Source organism: Strix aluco, chromosome 1, assembly GCF_031877795.1.
Source record: "Strix aluco isolate bStrAlu1 chromosome 1, bStrAlu1.hap1, whole genome shotgun sequence".
Lineage (NCBI taxonomy): Eukaryota > Metazoa > Chordata > Aves > Strigiformes > Strigidae > Strix > Strix aluco.
In genome coordinates this window covers 150,575,640-150,592,725 of record NC_133931.1, presented here as the reverse complement: position 1 = coordinate 150,592,725, position 17,086 = coordinate 150,575,640, and the positions used below count along the sequence as shown (strand labels likewise).

The window sequence follows — 17,086 nt, the reverse complement described above, 5'->3', positions numbered from 1 at the left end:
CCATTTGTCTTTCAGTATCTGAGTTATTAGTAAATGTCCTCTTTTTCTTTACAGACAATAGTGTCAGATTGTTCTTTTGTGGCATCACTTGCTATCAGTGCAGCATATGAAAGAAGATATAACAAAAAATTGATCACAAGGTAAGTAGCTGTTGCTTTCTAAGATCTCTTCAGATTTAATACTGCCAAGCTTTTGCAGTATGTTCTCTGACAGTTGGACACAGTAAAAACTAGCATTTGTTTCACCTTCATCTCCCTGGGACTCAGGTGGCTTTAGCACTTCTGAGAGGGAGCCAGCTGTATACAGACACTGGAGTCTAACTTGACATGTGCTTTGAGTAGGAATAAATAGTTTGGAAGGTTTTGTTTGGTTTTTAATAGAAATTTTACTTATAATGCTTTATATGTTTATTTTCCTACTTTGCTATGCCAGCTGCTGTGCAACAGGTGGTCCATCTTGCATCTCATTGCAGAATTAATGTTAACAACACTATCTCAGTTGCAGTCGACTGGTGCCCTGTGATAAATTTGGCATGTGTTTGGCAGACTGCTGGGAGCCTGTTGCCAGACCAGTGTTAACGTTTTTGTTTTAATCTATGCTTGTTAGGACTGAACTTGTATTCTTTTCAATAGCAGTGAGTTCTGCACTGTCTTCTCCTTGCAAATGTTTGACTTGTTATTCAGACAAATACTGTATTTATATTACAGATATGTAAATACCGTTTGTTTAATGGTAAGATAAATTTGTTTGCCTTGCTTCTGTTGGAGAAACAATTAGGTTGCTTATGTTCTTTTCGTTACTATATTAAGCAGAGAACTGCAGCAAGAGCCAGGACTGAAAACTAAACACTATTTAAACATCACTATCATTTTTACTAAATTTGAGTTGCTCTTTCATTAAAAATCCCATATTTATGTTCAGTGTAAATTTTCAGAAACAGACTATGTTAATCCCGCATTTATTGTGATCAGTGTATGTATAGCCAAGTCATTTATATCACAATTTCATTGGTTTTGTTTTTTTCTTAACAGTATAATTTACCCTCAGAATAAGAAAGGAGAACCAGAATATAACCCATGTGGCAAATACATGGTGAAGCTTCATATCAATGGTGTACCTAGAAAGGTAAATGGTTTTGGGGAGACTCAATACTGTTGCTGTTTAAGTCATATATTTTAAAAGCTTGATCTGCTTCACTGAAGCTACGCTTGCATAGTAAAAACTTTAGATAAGTTTAATTGGAAAGTGTTTTTTAATTGTTAAACCTTTTGAGATTAATTTTGGTTGTGAAGTATGTAAAAGAATGTAAGTATTTCTTCTATAGACATTCATGAGAGTAGCCTTACATTAAATGCCTAAAAAAAAGATATCTTTATATTGCTTAAAAGAATTATGAAAACCACACAGGAACAAAATTGTGCATCCCATATTTATGAATAGGGGGTGCAAGTAATCCACTTTCCACTCCATCTTAGAAAGGAAGTTACAGAACTAAAAAGTACAGAGAGGGACGTCCAGGAAGAGTATAAACATGGAATGGAATGACCGCAGAGGAATAACTAAAATGACCACGGATTTTTAGTAAGGGGAGGAGATGCCTGAAGATGTATGAAAACAGCTTCATTTTCTTTTCAGTGCAGTGAATGAGGGCATGAAATAATGTATTTCTTCATATAGTACTTAACTGTAGCACTGATTATTGGAGATCATAGTGACTGATGAATGTTTATGGGAGTTCAAAAGTTGAGTGGTCATATTCCCAGAGCGGGGGAGTGAGGGGAAAGTCCTCAGAGGCTATTCATGGCTAATATATGACCTCTGGGTCGGGAAGTCCTTGAGTTGCAAAATTCCAGCATCTGAATGAGTGTTTCAGGGAAGTATCATTTATGTGCTTGCCTTGCTCTTAATACTCCTTCCAAAATATCTCCTAATGGCTGCCTTTTTTAGGATGAATGGCCATTTGCTCTTCAGTGAGGGTAGGGTTTGACTAGAAAATGTACTGTCTTGGTAGCCTGTATTGGTAACGGACTAATGTCAACGTGAAACTGAAACATCTGTTCTGGGGAACTGTTTGAGACCACTTAACAAATACTGCAGTAACAATCTGTAATAATGCTAAATATATTCTATCTAATTTAACGAAGAAATGTTAATATTTTCACAACTGCTGCTTTGGGGTTTTTTTTCCTTTCCAGAGAGAAGCCATTTAAATCTGAAGTAGAGACTATGAAAGTGATGTGATACATAATTGATTTCCTTATAGATAAATAACTGTATGTTTTTATGCTGCCTACCAAGCACAGTCTGTACTCTGTTTCCTAATTAGGTGAGGGATATTGTTAGGCTTTTCTCTCGTTTTTCTAATGCTGGTAATTACACTGAACTTCTCTGTGGCTACCTTTTTCAATTACAAGAGTGTCCGGTCATCATCCCCATTTTACATAAAGGAAAGCAAGGCAGGTGATCACAGGTCGCCCAGTGGACCAGTGCAAGTAAGAACCAGTGATAGAATTTCTTGTTCGCTTGGGCAAACCACTGCAGGAGTGACAGAGGTGTCCACATCTAAGAGCAATGGTCACATCTGGCTGTCTGAGAAGCGGTATATTTATGAGAGTTTGGCTTTATTTTTTAAATAATTCCAAAATACTTTATTAGCTTTATGATGATTTTTCACTTGTTTATTTCACACAGGTAATCATAGATGACCAGTTACCTGTTGATCATAGTGGGGAGCTTCTCTGCTCTTATTCTAACAATAAGAATGAATTATGGGTATCACTAATAGAAAAGGCTTATATGAAGGTCATGGGAGGATATGATTTTCCTGGATCAAATTCTGTAAGTACTAAATTATTTCTAAGAAGCAAAAATTCCACTTAGATAATCTTAGGTCAAATAGCTTTCCTGCTAGTGAATAACTAAATTGCTTGGGGAGACAAGTATTGGGTTTGACATTTTCTTAAATTTTTTTCTATTTCTTTCTTTCACAAATATGCTTAGTTGTACTTGATGAGATTTATTCCATTAAAATAGAATGAGCAAGACATCTTGATGAGCAGAGTTAATCTTAGTTCTCTGGCTGCAGGATTGGCCCTTACAGTTGGGAAGTGTAGTGTTATATAGACTCTAAGTGAAAGTGTTAGGTAAAGTCATATTTTTTTTGCCCATAACAATACTGCTGATTTTGGTTTCTAACTGTCGTTCAATAAATAGGGCAGTTCTCCCTCATTGGGTAGGGGAGTCAGCTGGGAAAGGAACAGGCTAGTCATTTAGTACATGTCAATAGGAGGAGCAAGTACTTTGATCTGTGCAAGCTGGTTTATCAGATTGTTCCACTCATTTACATAAATACGTATCGGATTCCTATAATGTGGTTACTAAAGAAACAGTCATTGTATTGCAGCTAAACTGATGTGCAATTATTCTTTCAGAGAGAGACAGCTTACTGAAATGAGTAGCCCGCATAATCTTCGTTCATTACTTAGGAAGCATTTCTGATTTTAATTTAAAATTCCTTAAAATTTTAACAGTATATTTTTTATTTCATGGTGCTGTTCGCATTCTAGTTGATGTCTTGATAATCGCATTCTTGGAGGGTATACTAGGTAATCATCACCTTTTAAAAAATGATTATGGAGACAAATGTGGTTTTGTATAAGGGGTAAATGTAGCATTTGTTTTATGTATGTTTATGTCAGTGTTGGGCTGCTTTGTTTTGGAGGGCAAAAGCTGGTGAGAATAGCTGTGTTTTATTCCCGTTGTCGTACTCGAACTTGCTGTCTGGAAAAACAGCTTGACTTGTGACATTTAATCTCCACCCTTCCTGCCCTGTCTGCTTTCAACTGTATTATACTTCCCTTCTATAATCAGGGTTCCTTACTGGCAGTGTTGTACTTGTAATTCCTCAAGTTCCCACCCACTAGTGGGTGGTTATTGACACTTCAAGTGTTTATAGTCTCTGCTTTTGCTTTGAGGAGTACAAAGCAAAAGAAAAGGGAATAAGCAGTATTTCAAGGAGATGTGATGGGGAGATTAAAGTGTCTTTTTTTGGAAATACATGTCAGTGTCAGCTTTACCAAAAAGAATAAAAAACCCAAACCCTGAGCCTTAGAAGTAAAATTTAAATTATTTAAAATTCATATATAATAGCAAGGTTCCAAACAGTGCTTCTGAGACTGCTTTAAAAGTCTGTGAATCCATTAAATAAATAGAACACACCGTAGAATTGAGCACGATTGATCATTCTTTTATGCTTCCATTGCTCTGAAATTCCAGTTTGTTTCATCAGTTCACTTTCCAGCTGCTTTTTTTTTTTTGAGGCTATTTGGAAATGTCCTAAACTAATCAAATAAATTTTTGTTTGTTTTTTTAATATAGTCTTAATCTTGAACCTTTTATGTGTAGAGCTATATTGTAACCTGTGTACTTGATTTCTTTCAAGGCGCTTTTATAATTTGTGTACAGACATCATATGCTTATAGATGGATTATCTATTCTGATTTCTTTTGAATGCTTGCATTTCAGAATATTGATCTCCATGCACTGACTGGTTGGATACCTGAAAGAATTGCTATGCACTCTGACAATCAAGCTTTCAATAAAGATAGTACTTTCAGAATGCTTTATCAGAGGTAGAATTTTATTCTTTCCTGAGTAATTAAAATGCTTGTGGAGTAGTAGCTGCGTTACCACTGTAAAAGCAGTACAGTCACCACAGATCTTTCGATAGCATTTTGGTACTATTACGTATTATGCTTTAGAAAACCTCCATATGCTCTCTGGAGGAAGAAATATTGAGGTATTGGTGGCTTTGATAGAACAGAAGAGTAAAAATATTGTGGAATTTTGTTTGAGGTGATATTTCTTCTTTATGTATGAAGAAAAAAAACCAGCCCGTTTCTTGATGAAGAAAACAAAATACAGAGTCAGAGAAGAGCAGCTTGGAACCAATATACAAGTCAGAAGTGTTTAAAAAGTAGAAGGAAATGTGTTCTGTGTTCCCATACAGTTCACCAGAACTTTGGCATTGATCTGCCGTCCTTAGCAAGCAGATATAATATAGTATTTTTAATCATATCACAAGATCTTGGATATTATGTATGCCCCATTAGTAAATCTCCTAGAGGAGCAGCAAAAGTCTATCAAAACTGCAGTAGTCTGAACTGATCTTCAGGCTTACCATAACAATTCTATTCATGGTGAAAGATATAGCTGAATTATAAATGTCAGCTAGCAAGTATTTTGATTTCTTTCAAAATGGTTTTGTGCAACCAGTTTCTTACGCATTTCAATGTAGTAGAAGGGGGATATTCTGTTGACAGAAACATCTGCATTCATGATGAAAGAGTGTGGCTTTTTTCTACAGTGCTTTTGCAGTTGGTTAGGAGCTCTCAGTTGATTGTCAGCAACTTTTCAGATATTCTGGCACTGCAGTTTGGAAGTGTGACTGCAATCAGGATGGGATCTAGCCATTATGGCATCACTACCGTTCACCTGTGCTACACTGAAAATGTGTTGATCCATAGTCCAGTGACCCTGTAAGCTATCTAGGGATGCTGAGTATGTACTTGGATTTTAGCATGGGCTGGGAAACACGCTGGTGTGTTTTTACAACAATAATTGTTACAAAATCAACAATTGCAATTCAGAGCAATTGCAGAACTCAGTTGTTGTGAGTTGACAACTCAGACCCTGTAAGGCCTATGCTGGGGGACACAAGACTTTAGTGTAAACACCTGCAAAAATGTAGAAGCATGAACTTCTCATTCTTCAAGTTTTGGGAAGCTCCTTCAGAATCCTGGGGGTGTGACAGAATTGTTAATTTGCTATATGCAGTGATTGGATACATGTTGATGAAACCACATTGAACATCGGGTTGATAAATGCCGGTTTTTATTTATAACAAATATGAAATTATGTAAGAATATTTTTTACTAAAAGCCTATACTTACATACTGAAAGAAATTAGTTCTACTTTTTCAAGTTTTTTCAGGAGTGATTTCTGCTGACAAAAAGAATCTGTATTCCAGTTTTTATAAAGCAGGGTCAGTTAGCAAGCAGCTAACGGACAGTGTAAAGACATACTGTTACAGTGTCTGGGAAATATTAGCTTGCAACTTGCAAGATTTTAATTAAGCTCATTTTTCACCTCTTTTTGAACAGATTTCACAAGGGAGATGTCCTTATCACAACAGCAACAGGGGTGATGTCTGAAGAGGAAGGAGAAAAATGGGGTTTAGTTCCGACCCATGCGTATGCAGTCTTGGATATAAGAGAATATAAGGTATCAAGTAAAACTGAAGATGTTTTCAGATGCCTGTTTGAAAGCTGTCTGCGATGGGCAGCTATTTTTTTGATCTAATCGCTACTATAGTTTATTTTGTCTTGAGCTCCATGGGAAATCCCAGAAAGCTTAATGATACTGTATTTTTTTTTAGCTATTGATCCATATTCCATGTTAATGTAAATATAAAAATTACCTTGACAAGATGAATCCAGCAATTTGATTTTGTGTTTCTGTAGGGACTTCGATTTCTTCAGTTGAAAAATCCCTGGAGCCACTTGCGTTGGAAAGGACGATACAGTGAAAATGACACAAGGAATTGGACCCCAGATTTACAAAAATACTTGAACTTTGATCCAAGAACAGCTCAGAAAATAGACAATGGTAATAAGGTTTAAAAAGTCATTATCTTTTCAGATAACACAGATATTTGAGGTGTATCCCTGCAGAAAGGTGGAAAGAAATGCTTAAGCACAAGGAGAGGGAGAGTAAAACAAATGCTAGAAACTAAACAGCACAAAAGTTTAGGAAATGTTTGTGTATTCAAGTCTGTCACTTCATTTTTGTCTGTGGTTTAAGTAATTGGACGGTTTAATATATCTCAAATTCATTGACAAGAAATTACCTCCTTACTTAAGTGTTGCTATCTCAGTCTCTGGGCATGGGGGAGTGTAGTGCAAAGATAACATTCTGACCATAAGCTGTGTAATGCTGCTTTTTAATATGTGAGTAGACTTTTTGTGGATTTTTTTCCTCCAAAATTTGCAAATATCTAGCAACGTGCTTACTGCAATCAGTATTTAAATTAGTCTTGCCTGTATTTGAGGTTATGCGCTGGAGGCAGTGGGGTTTTTTCCCCTTGCATTACGTTAATAAACAAATATAAACAAATCTTTGCATACACTCTATTTCCAGCTGTAAGGGTAGATTGAGATCCGTCTTTGAGACAGTGGTACTACTATGTTACTGTCCAGAGAAACCCCTTGGAATGGTGCCCAGTGTTCTTCTGTCCCGTCTTCCCTAGGGAGCAGCAGAGTGTAGCATTTGGAAAGTCAGTGTGGGTTTGCTGGTGGAAGGGCAGGTTGCTGACAGTTTAGAAATTCTGCAGAAGCTGCGTTTTACATTCAGAAAGAGATGTCTGCTCTTTTTATGGTATCCTAATTGCTGTCTGTGTATCTCTGTGAGGGAGCCCTTTTGTTCAGTGCCACTCTATTTTGACAGCAGTATGCATCCAAACCCATTAAATTATAGCATTGAATGATAAGCCTCATGCAAGTGCATAAGGAAGACTTTTGATTTAAATATAAGAATAGCAGCCCTGGCTTTGTGACGGTTAGGAGAGATTAGCTCATTATTTATTTACTGGTTCACTTAGTAAGGAATTTATATCTGTAACATCTAGTAGTTAAAGTTTATGTAAAATTACATCAGTAATTTTAAGGGAGTTGTTTCTTCTGACTGGATTTACAATCTGGTCTTGTTGCCTAATAGCTAGTTGTTATCTAATAGCTAGTGTGTAGCTATTATGACTGCTTTTTTTTTTTTTAGTGCTGTAAGATCTGCAACTGCCTATGTCAGAGACTTGAGTTATAAGGCCATTACCTTTTTGAGAGTTCATTTCATCAGGAATCTCTCAGCTTGCAGGCATTGTTGTTGGATGGAGTTGCAATTAAGGGAGCTATGGAGAATTAGAATAAATGCATGAGAATGTTGTAAAGATGAAGCAGATTCAGGGTGCCAAAGCAAGTCACACAGGTGTGGGATGAAGAAGTATCTTAGAAATACATTCAAATGTACTTGCATGTTGATTGAATACTTGATTGTTCTGGATGACTACTGAAGTAGGTTGTTGAACTGGGGACTATGGAATTTCTTTTGTCAGAAACCTAGGAAAGGGGAATGCAGGTCAGAATCACCTAATGTTGTGTCCTTCAAAACAACAGATTCTCTCATACCTTCTGCTTAGTGCTTGAAAATGAAAAACATTCTGACAGCTTCAGAAAGTTCTTGATGATGAGCAGAGACTAACTTGTTTTTCTTGGTTTAATGTGTTTATTTCAGGGGTTAAGTTTAAATTTAGATATTTGGGCAATGCAGACATTACTACTAAGTTTTACAGAAATGTTGGTTTATATAAGCTATATCATTTGCCTGGAAAGAGACTTTTGAAAAACAAGTAAAATCAAGGTGTCTGGTAAGGAAACAATAACAGCATTTCCTTTTTAGGCATTTTCTGGATTTCCTGGGAGGACCTGTGCCAGTACTATGATGTTATTTATTTGAGTTGGAACCCAAGTCTTTTTAAAGAATCTACGTGTATTCACAGGTTGGTCCAAGAGATAAAACTTTTGTGTCAGTATCTCACTAAATGTTCTGATGTTTCCTTCCTTCCATTCCTCCTAGTTACAGCTAGAGGTTGAACTCCAGCCACGCTCTCTTGAGCCTGACTTTGCACCAATAAATTCTCAGCCCAGGCTTTGTTTTTGACTACTTCTGTAACATTGTTGAAACTCCAGTGACCTTTGTGGTGCTGCTGTGGACCTAGGGTTGAGGAACCAGATTCTGACCTCAGTTCCACATCTCTCTATTGGATTAGAAATCAGATTTTTGTGCAGTCTGTCTTTAAGCAGTGACCAGACAGCGCTTGAGTGACCTAGTTTTTATTTGGAATTCATTTTCCTAGCCAGCTGCAAGTCGTTTGTGCAGTGTGTGTTGTCTTTACAGGGTGTATTCACTGATGTCAGAGTAGTTTAATTCTGGTTTTTACCAGTTGTAGTTATCATAAGTAATCTTCCTGGCCTGCTGATTTTTTTCTGAACACAATACTTGTCTCCTACCTAGTATCCATCACATTCAGTCTTTTTGTCACCCAGTTTGAGGATAAGTGCATGTCTGGGTTTCAAAAGCAAGGGTTTCTCTATTTTTCTACTCCACTATGCTGCCCTTTGCCACTGCTTCCACGCTGTGGAACGTTAGCTCTGCACAGGCTCCTTCATCCATAGTGCAACTGTTGAGCTTATCTGTAAAGGCTCCTTCCATCTTTGTGTTCAAATTAATTCTAAAATACACAGTGGTGATGTAGCAAGATGAGGTAATGTGTATGCTAATCTCAAAGCTCATCTATTAGTCTGTCTTCCCTTATATTATTAGTAGTTGTCATACCTCTGTGTAAGGAAATGCCTAGCACAGTGGCAATTGCCATAAAAAGTGGAGTAATGAAGGTGGTAATGTGAAGGTTAGTTGGTAATGCAGCCTTCAACATCCACTGTTCAGCTTTGAAAGTGTGGGAGGGTCAGTGGGACTTACCAATAGTGTTACCCACTTCTGTTTCCAATGCGGCACGCTTTGCATTCAGTCATCAGCAATTCTTATTTTTTCACACTGTATTTTCCTTGTCTAGACAGTTCATGAGGCAGCCAGCAGATTTTGCAATAGGGTACCCCAAAGATCTTTAACGTTCCAAACATGGAACAGATCAAATGAAAAAAAAAAAAATTGCCTCAATAAAACAGTAGAGGAAAAAAATTTAGCAAGCTTTTGAAACCAACCATAGCTTATATATGGATTTCTATAGTTACAGAAGCATAGGTGTATTACACTTGCTATTTGTGTATGCAATGACTATAATGGGGTAGCCTGGGCTCCTCAAATGGTTCATGTTTTTCTGTGCTGTGTGGTTGCAGTCACCATAAAAAAAAAACACCAAAAAAAAAAAAACCAAAAAACAAAAACAAAAAAACAAACCCAAGCTGTTTGTATTTAGCATATTTTATTATCACACTTGTAGTGAAGTCATTTTATAAAGTTGTAAATAATACTTCTGACACAATTGTATTATGTAACCACTGTCATAGATTCCAGTAGAAAATCAGCCCTCGGTGACTTTGTTACTGATAATAGACAGCTCTGTACGGATGTAGGGTTTGGGGTTAGTTTTCAAAGCACGAAATAGTATCTCTCATCTAATAACATGTCTGTATTACTTGCAGTACTTGGGACGCAAAGCAAGGTCCGGTGAAGGATGCCTACAGCCTGGCCAACAACCCTCAGTACAAGCTAGAGGTCCAGTGTCCGCAGGGCGGTGCTGCTGTCTGGGTTCTGCTCAGCCGCCACATCACAGATAAGGTGCCGGGTCCTTTTTCCATGTTACAAGTTCTGCAGCATCTTCCTGAAATCTCTCTCTATAGCTTTCTGTTATTAGTATATTACTGCTTATGTTTTCATGTTCAGGTATGCCTGCCTGTGTATATGTATGCATTTTAAATTCAGCATGTACCTACAGACAAGATTGTTGAAATAGACCCAGAGTAAAAATGGAGCTAAGTGATTATATTCCGCCAAAAAGGTTCTGAAGTAACTTTGAATCCCGGGGCCTGAACTGTTATAATTGAAATTAGTGGCAGTTTATTTACTTCAGGTATTTTGAAAAGAATTGGATTGGGTATCTCAATAAATACAAATATCAGATCATGCCATGTGGTGATCAGAGGGGATGACAGAACGTGTACTTGATTCTGATTAAGCATTAGTTACATTCCACAGAAGTGTACAACTCAATTTGTGTTTTTCATAGGATGACTTTGCACACAACCGGGAATTCATTACAATGGTTGTATACAAGACTGATGGCAAAAAAGTTTATTATCCAGGTTAGTGTACCTTAATTGTCAAGAACATTATGCTAGAAATAATGAAGAATTGCAGAAGATTTTGTGAAGAAGAAAGGCACTTGCTTTAAAACTAGATGCCTCACTCTAAGAAGTCAGTCTTCTGAAATAGTTGGTTGGCTCTGTTTGACCACATTCAACAGTCTGTGCTGAAGGACTAAACCAAGCTGTACGTGCTGGAAGCATGCTAAGAGGTCTGCATAGTCCTGCTGACACTTTTGCTACAGCATTTTCTTTATTATTCTGTTTATTTTGCAGTGGTAGTAGTTAATGCTTAGAGGGAACAGATGTTATGCTGTCAAGTAAACAGAAGCACAATTATTTCCCACATTTGTGAAATTATTTCAAGGTTTACGGCTTCCACTAAAGGAAAATAATTAAGGTTAATTTTTCTATGAACTTAGCTTAGTAAAGTACCTAAGCAAGCTCGTGAGATACAGCTGAACACTTCAACATATTTCAAAGTATCAGGTATGAAATGTTTAAGAAAAATATTTAGATGTTCAAATTTTATCAAAGTATTACTCTTGGTCATTATAGGTCAGATTCTACTCACCTTGAGAAGAAGGGGCTTGGTTTTTGGAGCTTTGTTGTAGCTGCAAAAAAGCCATGTATGTTTTATTTCAAGATATAGCAGATCTGAAACACAGGTTGAGACACAGGAAGTAAAAGTAATGCCCAGGTTGAATGGATAGGGTAGGCTGCAACTTTAAGGTAGAGCTAATAATACCATATTTTTATTATGTAAATAATAATATTTACATCAATTTAGAGATCTTTGTAAAAATATCACTTGGAGTAATTCAGTGAAGGTGCATCCTAAGACAGGTAGGATTTGGCCCGTTGCTTTTACAGATGGGGAACCTCTTTAGAACCAGGGTCGCATTCTTGTAGCTGCTCACGCAACAGGCAATAGCAACAGTTAGAGAGTAGCTTTCAAAGCTCTTTTCACCAGAGTGGAATTTGTGGGTGTTTTCCTGTTGGAATGGCTGGTAAGGATTTGCATTGTTTATCTCTGGTCTTGTTCAATGAACTCTGCCGACCAACTCCCCTGGAATCCAAGCTGTCCTTCTGCAGAAAGCAGTTGTTGACACCTGACCAAATCATCATCTGGTTTTGTAAGAGCTGATCTTGTTAAAACATCTGCTTCTCCTTATAGCCTAAGACTTGCTTCTGGTGTCACTGGTAGTTGTAGCACTGCTTATTTTACACATGTCTTACTGAAAACATTAAGTGAGCAAACCAAACACATTTGTATAGTGGAGGGAATTGTTCAGTTGTTCTTGAGTCTTCCAGCAAGAACACTAGCAAGAACTGGATGATTCACATGTTTTGTCTTGCTACTCAAACTCTTTTATAAACTTTTAATCTCACGAGCTCAAACTTGTTTAAAACCTTTTTCCATGGAAATAGATTGGTCAAGCTGCAGTATTATTTTTACCATCTGTTAAAATGAGATGAGAATAAAGCGGGTTAATCCTTTGGCAGTGTGGCCAAGATTTCCTATTCCTAAGCTTCTCATTGTTTTACATTAAGCCTCTCCCCACTCCCATGTTGCTTTGTAGAAGAAAATAAAAGGACCTGATCCTGGGTCTATTGAAATAATTGGCTAGATTCGTTCCTGCTTCACTGAAATGAAAAGAAGTCTGGAAAGAACCAACTAGAGACCAAATAACAAATTACATTGTTTATTTGTAAAAGCAAATATTTGGAATGTTTCTAATAAGTACCACATGTGCGTTGGTACTAGGATGCAACTACATCTGGGTAATGATCACAGAGTTGGAGAGAGAGAAAGTGTGTGTGATTTAGTTAAAGAAATTAATGTGTTTTAAAGTCTTGTTTACCCAGTGGCCAAAGGTTTTGTTAGCTTGTATTCCAGAACTGTCCAGCCAACAAGGAAGGAACAGACTCCTCGGAGATTTTTTTTTTTAAACGGTGCTCAAACATTCCTTATCTTCCTCTTTAAATTTCAACACAATCATAATAGGTCATCTTTGAGTAGAGACATTGGTGGGAGATGGATAAGCAGTTCTTGCAAGTCATGGGATTTAAGCTGTACTTTCAAGTGCAGAATTTGTGTCCTGTCATGTGTGATGTACCTTGCCTGAAAGTGATACTTGCTCTTAAGATTATCTGTCCTTTTTATGAGCAAATCCTGAGACTATTCTTCTGAGAGCATTCAGGTCTGCTTAGAGTCTAACCTTAGTACCAACAATCTGACTTCCCTGGCAAAATTCACTGATATAAAATGGCTAAGTTGCTTACCAAGCTGGGGGATTTTTTGATGGGGAAAAGCATTCATCCTTTTCTTTTTCAGCTGATCCTCCTCCGTATATTGATGGTATTCGGATCAACAGTCCTCATTATCTGACCAAGATAAAGCTGACCTCTCCAGGGCCCCATACATTTACCTTAGTGGTATCCCAGTATGAGAAACAAAACACTATTCATTACACCATCAGGGTATGTACTGTTGGTTTCATAATGAATGTAAACAATTAAACTATAAAGTGTTCTTTTTTTGTAAGTTTGACAAGTGTACTTCTGGACTGATATTGTTATTTTGGGGAGGGAGGCTATGAATGATGGAGCAGAACCACTGGATGAAGTGTCTGATAACGTTCTCCATTTGTAGCTAAGACAACATAGTGTGTGTGGTTTTTAGTAACAAAATTTTAGTAATGAAATCAGCTAAAAAATAATTTTATTTCCTAGAATAAAAAATTAGTATCTGTGTACAGGAAGAGCATTGACACTCTATGTATCCAAATTAAGCCTGGTTTAGATCGCAGTTAAGATTTAAGGTTTGTTGACTTCTCTATGTTCTTGGACTCAGTATTTGGGTTTCTCTCTAACTGCTGAGTCACGTGATGATCAATGCCAGATGTCTGTCTTTGACACTGAAAAAAGTAAAATGCAGATTGTTTTGCTTTTTTAAAGAAAAACTAAGTAGAACTAAGTCTTGTTAGTCCCAGCACTATTCTGGATTTTGAGTTTCAGATGGGGTCATCAGATGAGTAATATAGGCATGTAGTGAACAAGTATCTAAAAATGATGTGTAGGCAATTCTGCTTTTTTTTTTTTATAACATGTCGTGATTTTCTATGAAAAGTGCAACATGAATGTGTGACCAGCTTCCTATTTTACAACACAGGTGTATTCCTTGTGCAAGTTCACCTTTTCCAAGATTCCTACACCTTACACCATTTCCAAACGGGTAAAGAAATACTTTCTTTTATGGGTCACTGCATAATAATTCTGGTTTGGCTTTTCTGTATTTGAGATGTATAAGGTTTTTAAATATATTTTTATACTACTGCCCAAAAATGCCAGCTTAGGCCATATTCTAACAAATGAAACTTCTTAACTAAAGTTTATTCTAAGCATCTTAGCACAAGACCAATCCTGTACTCAAGTCGCATATAATTTGCCCCACAATTAGCTGCAGTGTTAACATAATTCATACCAACACAGAAGTCCTTGGGCTGGCTGACTGTTCACACCACTCTGTATGGATGGTGCCTTAACTTCCACTGCCATTTGGTGTGTAAGTTCCACCTTCATTGCAGAGGGTGGCGTTACAGCTCTGCCACGGCAAATACACTGTAAAGCCTTTGTAGAATAGACTGGCATAACAACTTGTACCCTAATATGTAATTACTCTGCAGAGATCAGATTGTGCCAGTGCTACTGCAGGGTAAAAACCCTGCAAAAGTGTTGCTCATTTTCCCTTGAGAGAATGGCGTGATTTTCTTGGAAAAAAACTCTTGGCATGATGGGACAAAATCAGCAATAACAAACTAAAGGCACCAGTAGCATGACTGACAAATGGCCTTAGGATGGCAATATCACAATACATTACTGTTCCTAAATTTTGTGAAGACATCTCAAAAGTCTGTATCCATTGGGATGAGCACTCATATTGCCAAACAGGATCAGGGCAACATACTCATGGTACAGTTGATGTAGAAATGCTCCCTGAGAGTACAGCAGCAGGGGCAAGAGCAAAAAACTTGCCTGAAATTAAGTCAGAAGCCCAGGCAGTTCTGGGGCCAGCTGCTGTTTGTATTTCAGCTGTCAACGTGAGCTGCAGTTACACCTTCAGCTGAAGTATAAATATAGCCAGGAGCTCACAGGATAAAGTGACTTGCATGTATTTTCATCTATTAGCAATTTTATCCTCAAGAAAGAATAAACCAGCAGCTGTTAACTTTAAGCTCTGTACCTACCATGTTTACCCTGGGGAATCCTACTATAGGCAGAAGTCTTCTGTCCAAACAGTAACTTCTTTGGGAAGAGAGAAACAGGGCTCTGCTTGGAGCCACAGTGGGACACTCCACTTTCTAGGACGCTCATGGCTGACGCCAAGGATTATGTTACTTTGTGTGGTCAGGGGGACATGCTGGCTTGCAGCTAGGCTCGTGAGGTCAGACGGTGTTTCATACCAGCTGTTATTTGTGGAACAGCCCCTTGAGGCCAGCCTGTTCTGGAGAACAGTGAGAGCCTAGAGAGATTCCTGGGAACAGTGAGATGATGCGCTTGGTTCTTCCTTCTTAGCTCTTAAAAACTGGGCTTAGTTTGGGGGAATGCTTTAAGAGGTCAAAAACTCATGAAAGGTGACCAGCCTGTTTGAGGCAGTTTTTTGTTGTATTATGTTTCAAAAGAAAATTACGTGGAAACCTCCTGTTAATTATTTGAAGATGCCTGTCTAGTATTCAAAGGCATGTTCTATCTATCCAAGGCAAACTCTATCTTCATGATTAAATACTAAAAGTTAGTTGCCTGTGCTTAATGCTTATTTGGTGCTTGTTTACCTGTCATCACACTTAAAACCAAGCAGAATTCACAGTTAACCAGTAAAAGCAAGTTCTGTTAGATGTCTTATACTAAGTTGAGTGGTCACCTCTGGAGCTTGCTGCGCCCCAGGGGGATTCCTGGAACAAAGTGCAGCAGAGGTCAAAAAGGCCTGGAAAGCTAACAGCAGTTTTAGGTTCGTGGGAAGTAGCACGGTGGGGGGAGAATTCCCCCTTGTTTCCAAACTTGCCATGTTTGAGGTTTTTGGACACTGAGTAAAGAAATTAAATCACAAGAAAAAAACATGCTCCTTGCTGATTTGAAAGGGGAGGGAGGTAACAGGAGAAATGGATCTCAGCTATAAATGTGTGTGAATGCCTGGCATGTCTTACAAGTCTAACCTTTCAGTTTAATGACTAGCAGGAGGAACTTGCAAACAGATGGCCTGTTTCTCAAAGTCTGAGCAGCATTTTTGCTCTTGTATGTCTTTGTCCTTGCAGAATCTGTTCTTATGTGTAATTCATCCCTGTACTGCTGGTTCTCAGAGTGCCTAGAGGTGAATGGACAGGCCTGGAGGCAGCGATTCCAAAAGCAAAGGTTACAACACAAGTAGTGTTGTACTTCCTATACCACTGTTGTTTCTCATTTAGTGCAACAGAGGAACATCTGAACGAAAAAAAAATAACCTGAATAGTCCAGTAGTCATGGGATAGATGGGAATACTGATCTTTTGTTAGATGCAGTTTGTCAAGAGTCAGAAACAGTCACGTGTTAGTTATTATAAGCTGCAAGAATACAGTACACTTCTAAGGGATCTAAGGCTTTGATCAAGGTGGGTAGAGGAGTGCAGTGAAACTTTCTGAACACTTTACTGAATACTGAAATACTGAAACTTCACTGAACAGAGTCTTTCACTTGCATTTTAAAAATTAGGAGAGATTACTCAGGTCAGTGACTTCTAAAGTAAGAGGAGCCTCTGATCTTGTTTGTGTGTATAAATAAGCAATACAAACCCTCAGGCTATAAAGTATTTTCTGCATTTTGACTTTTCAGGTTAATGGACAGTGGAAAGGTCACAGTGCTGGAGGATGTGGAAATTTCAGAGACACCTACAAAAATAACCCCATTTATCAGTTCCAGCTGGACAAGAATGGCCCCTTACTAATTGAACTACGGGGACCAAGGTTTGTAGAGCATAAGTGTGCATCAATACAGCGAGAGCGTGATGTGCTAAAGATAAAGCTTTGTCAGTATCGTCCATGGGGAGGGTGGGAAGCTCCCTGAAAATCCACGACAAGATAGGGGAGGTGGTTCAGCTTTAGTACTGCTTACATTTCGA

The 17,086-nt window shown here is 37.9% G+C and overlaps 1 protein-coding gene across 6 annotated transcripts in view; it reads left to right on the top strand.

Moving 5' to 3' along the window:
- Window positions 1-17,086, top strand: part of CAPN7 (calpain 7) — a 35,569-nt gene that overhangs the window by 13,079 nt on the left and 5,404 nt on the right. For 4 of the 6 annotated variants that reach the window (XM_074839801.1, XM_074839820.1, XM_074839811.1 and 1 more), the window contains 12 exons: window positions 55-140; window positions 1,032-1,125; window positions 2,692-2,838; window positions 4,525-4,631; window positions 6,163-6,283; window positions 6,523-6,667; window positions 8,510-8,609; window positions 10,273-10,408; window positions 10,857-10,932; window positions 13,271-13,416; window positions 14,108-14,170; window positions 16,801-16,931. In XM_074839801.1, the coding sequence (XP_074695902.1) occupies window positions 55-140; window positions 1,032-1,125; window positions 2,692-2,838; window positions 4,525-4,631; window positions 6,163-6,283; window positions 6,523-6,667; window positions 8,510-8,609; window positions 10,273-10,408; window positions 10,857-10,932; window positions 13,271-13,416; window positions 14,108-14,170; window positions 16,801-16,931 (1,352 nt within the window). The remainder of the gene's footprint in view (window positions 1-54; window positions 141-1,031; window positions 1,126-2,691; window positions 2,839-4,524; window positions 4,632-6,162; window positions 6,284-6,522; window positions 6,668-8,509; window positions 8,610-10,272; window positions 10,409-10,856; window positions 10,933-13,270; window positions 13,417-14,107; window positions 14,171-16,800; window positions 16,932-17,086) is intronic. The other 2 variants (XM_074839830.1, XM_074839847.1) reach the window with 2 other exon arrangements.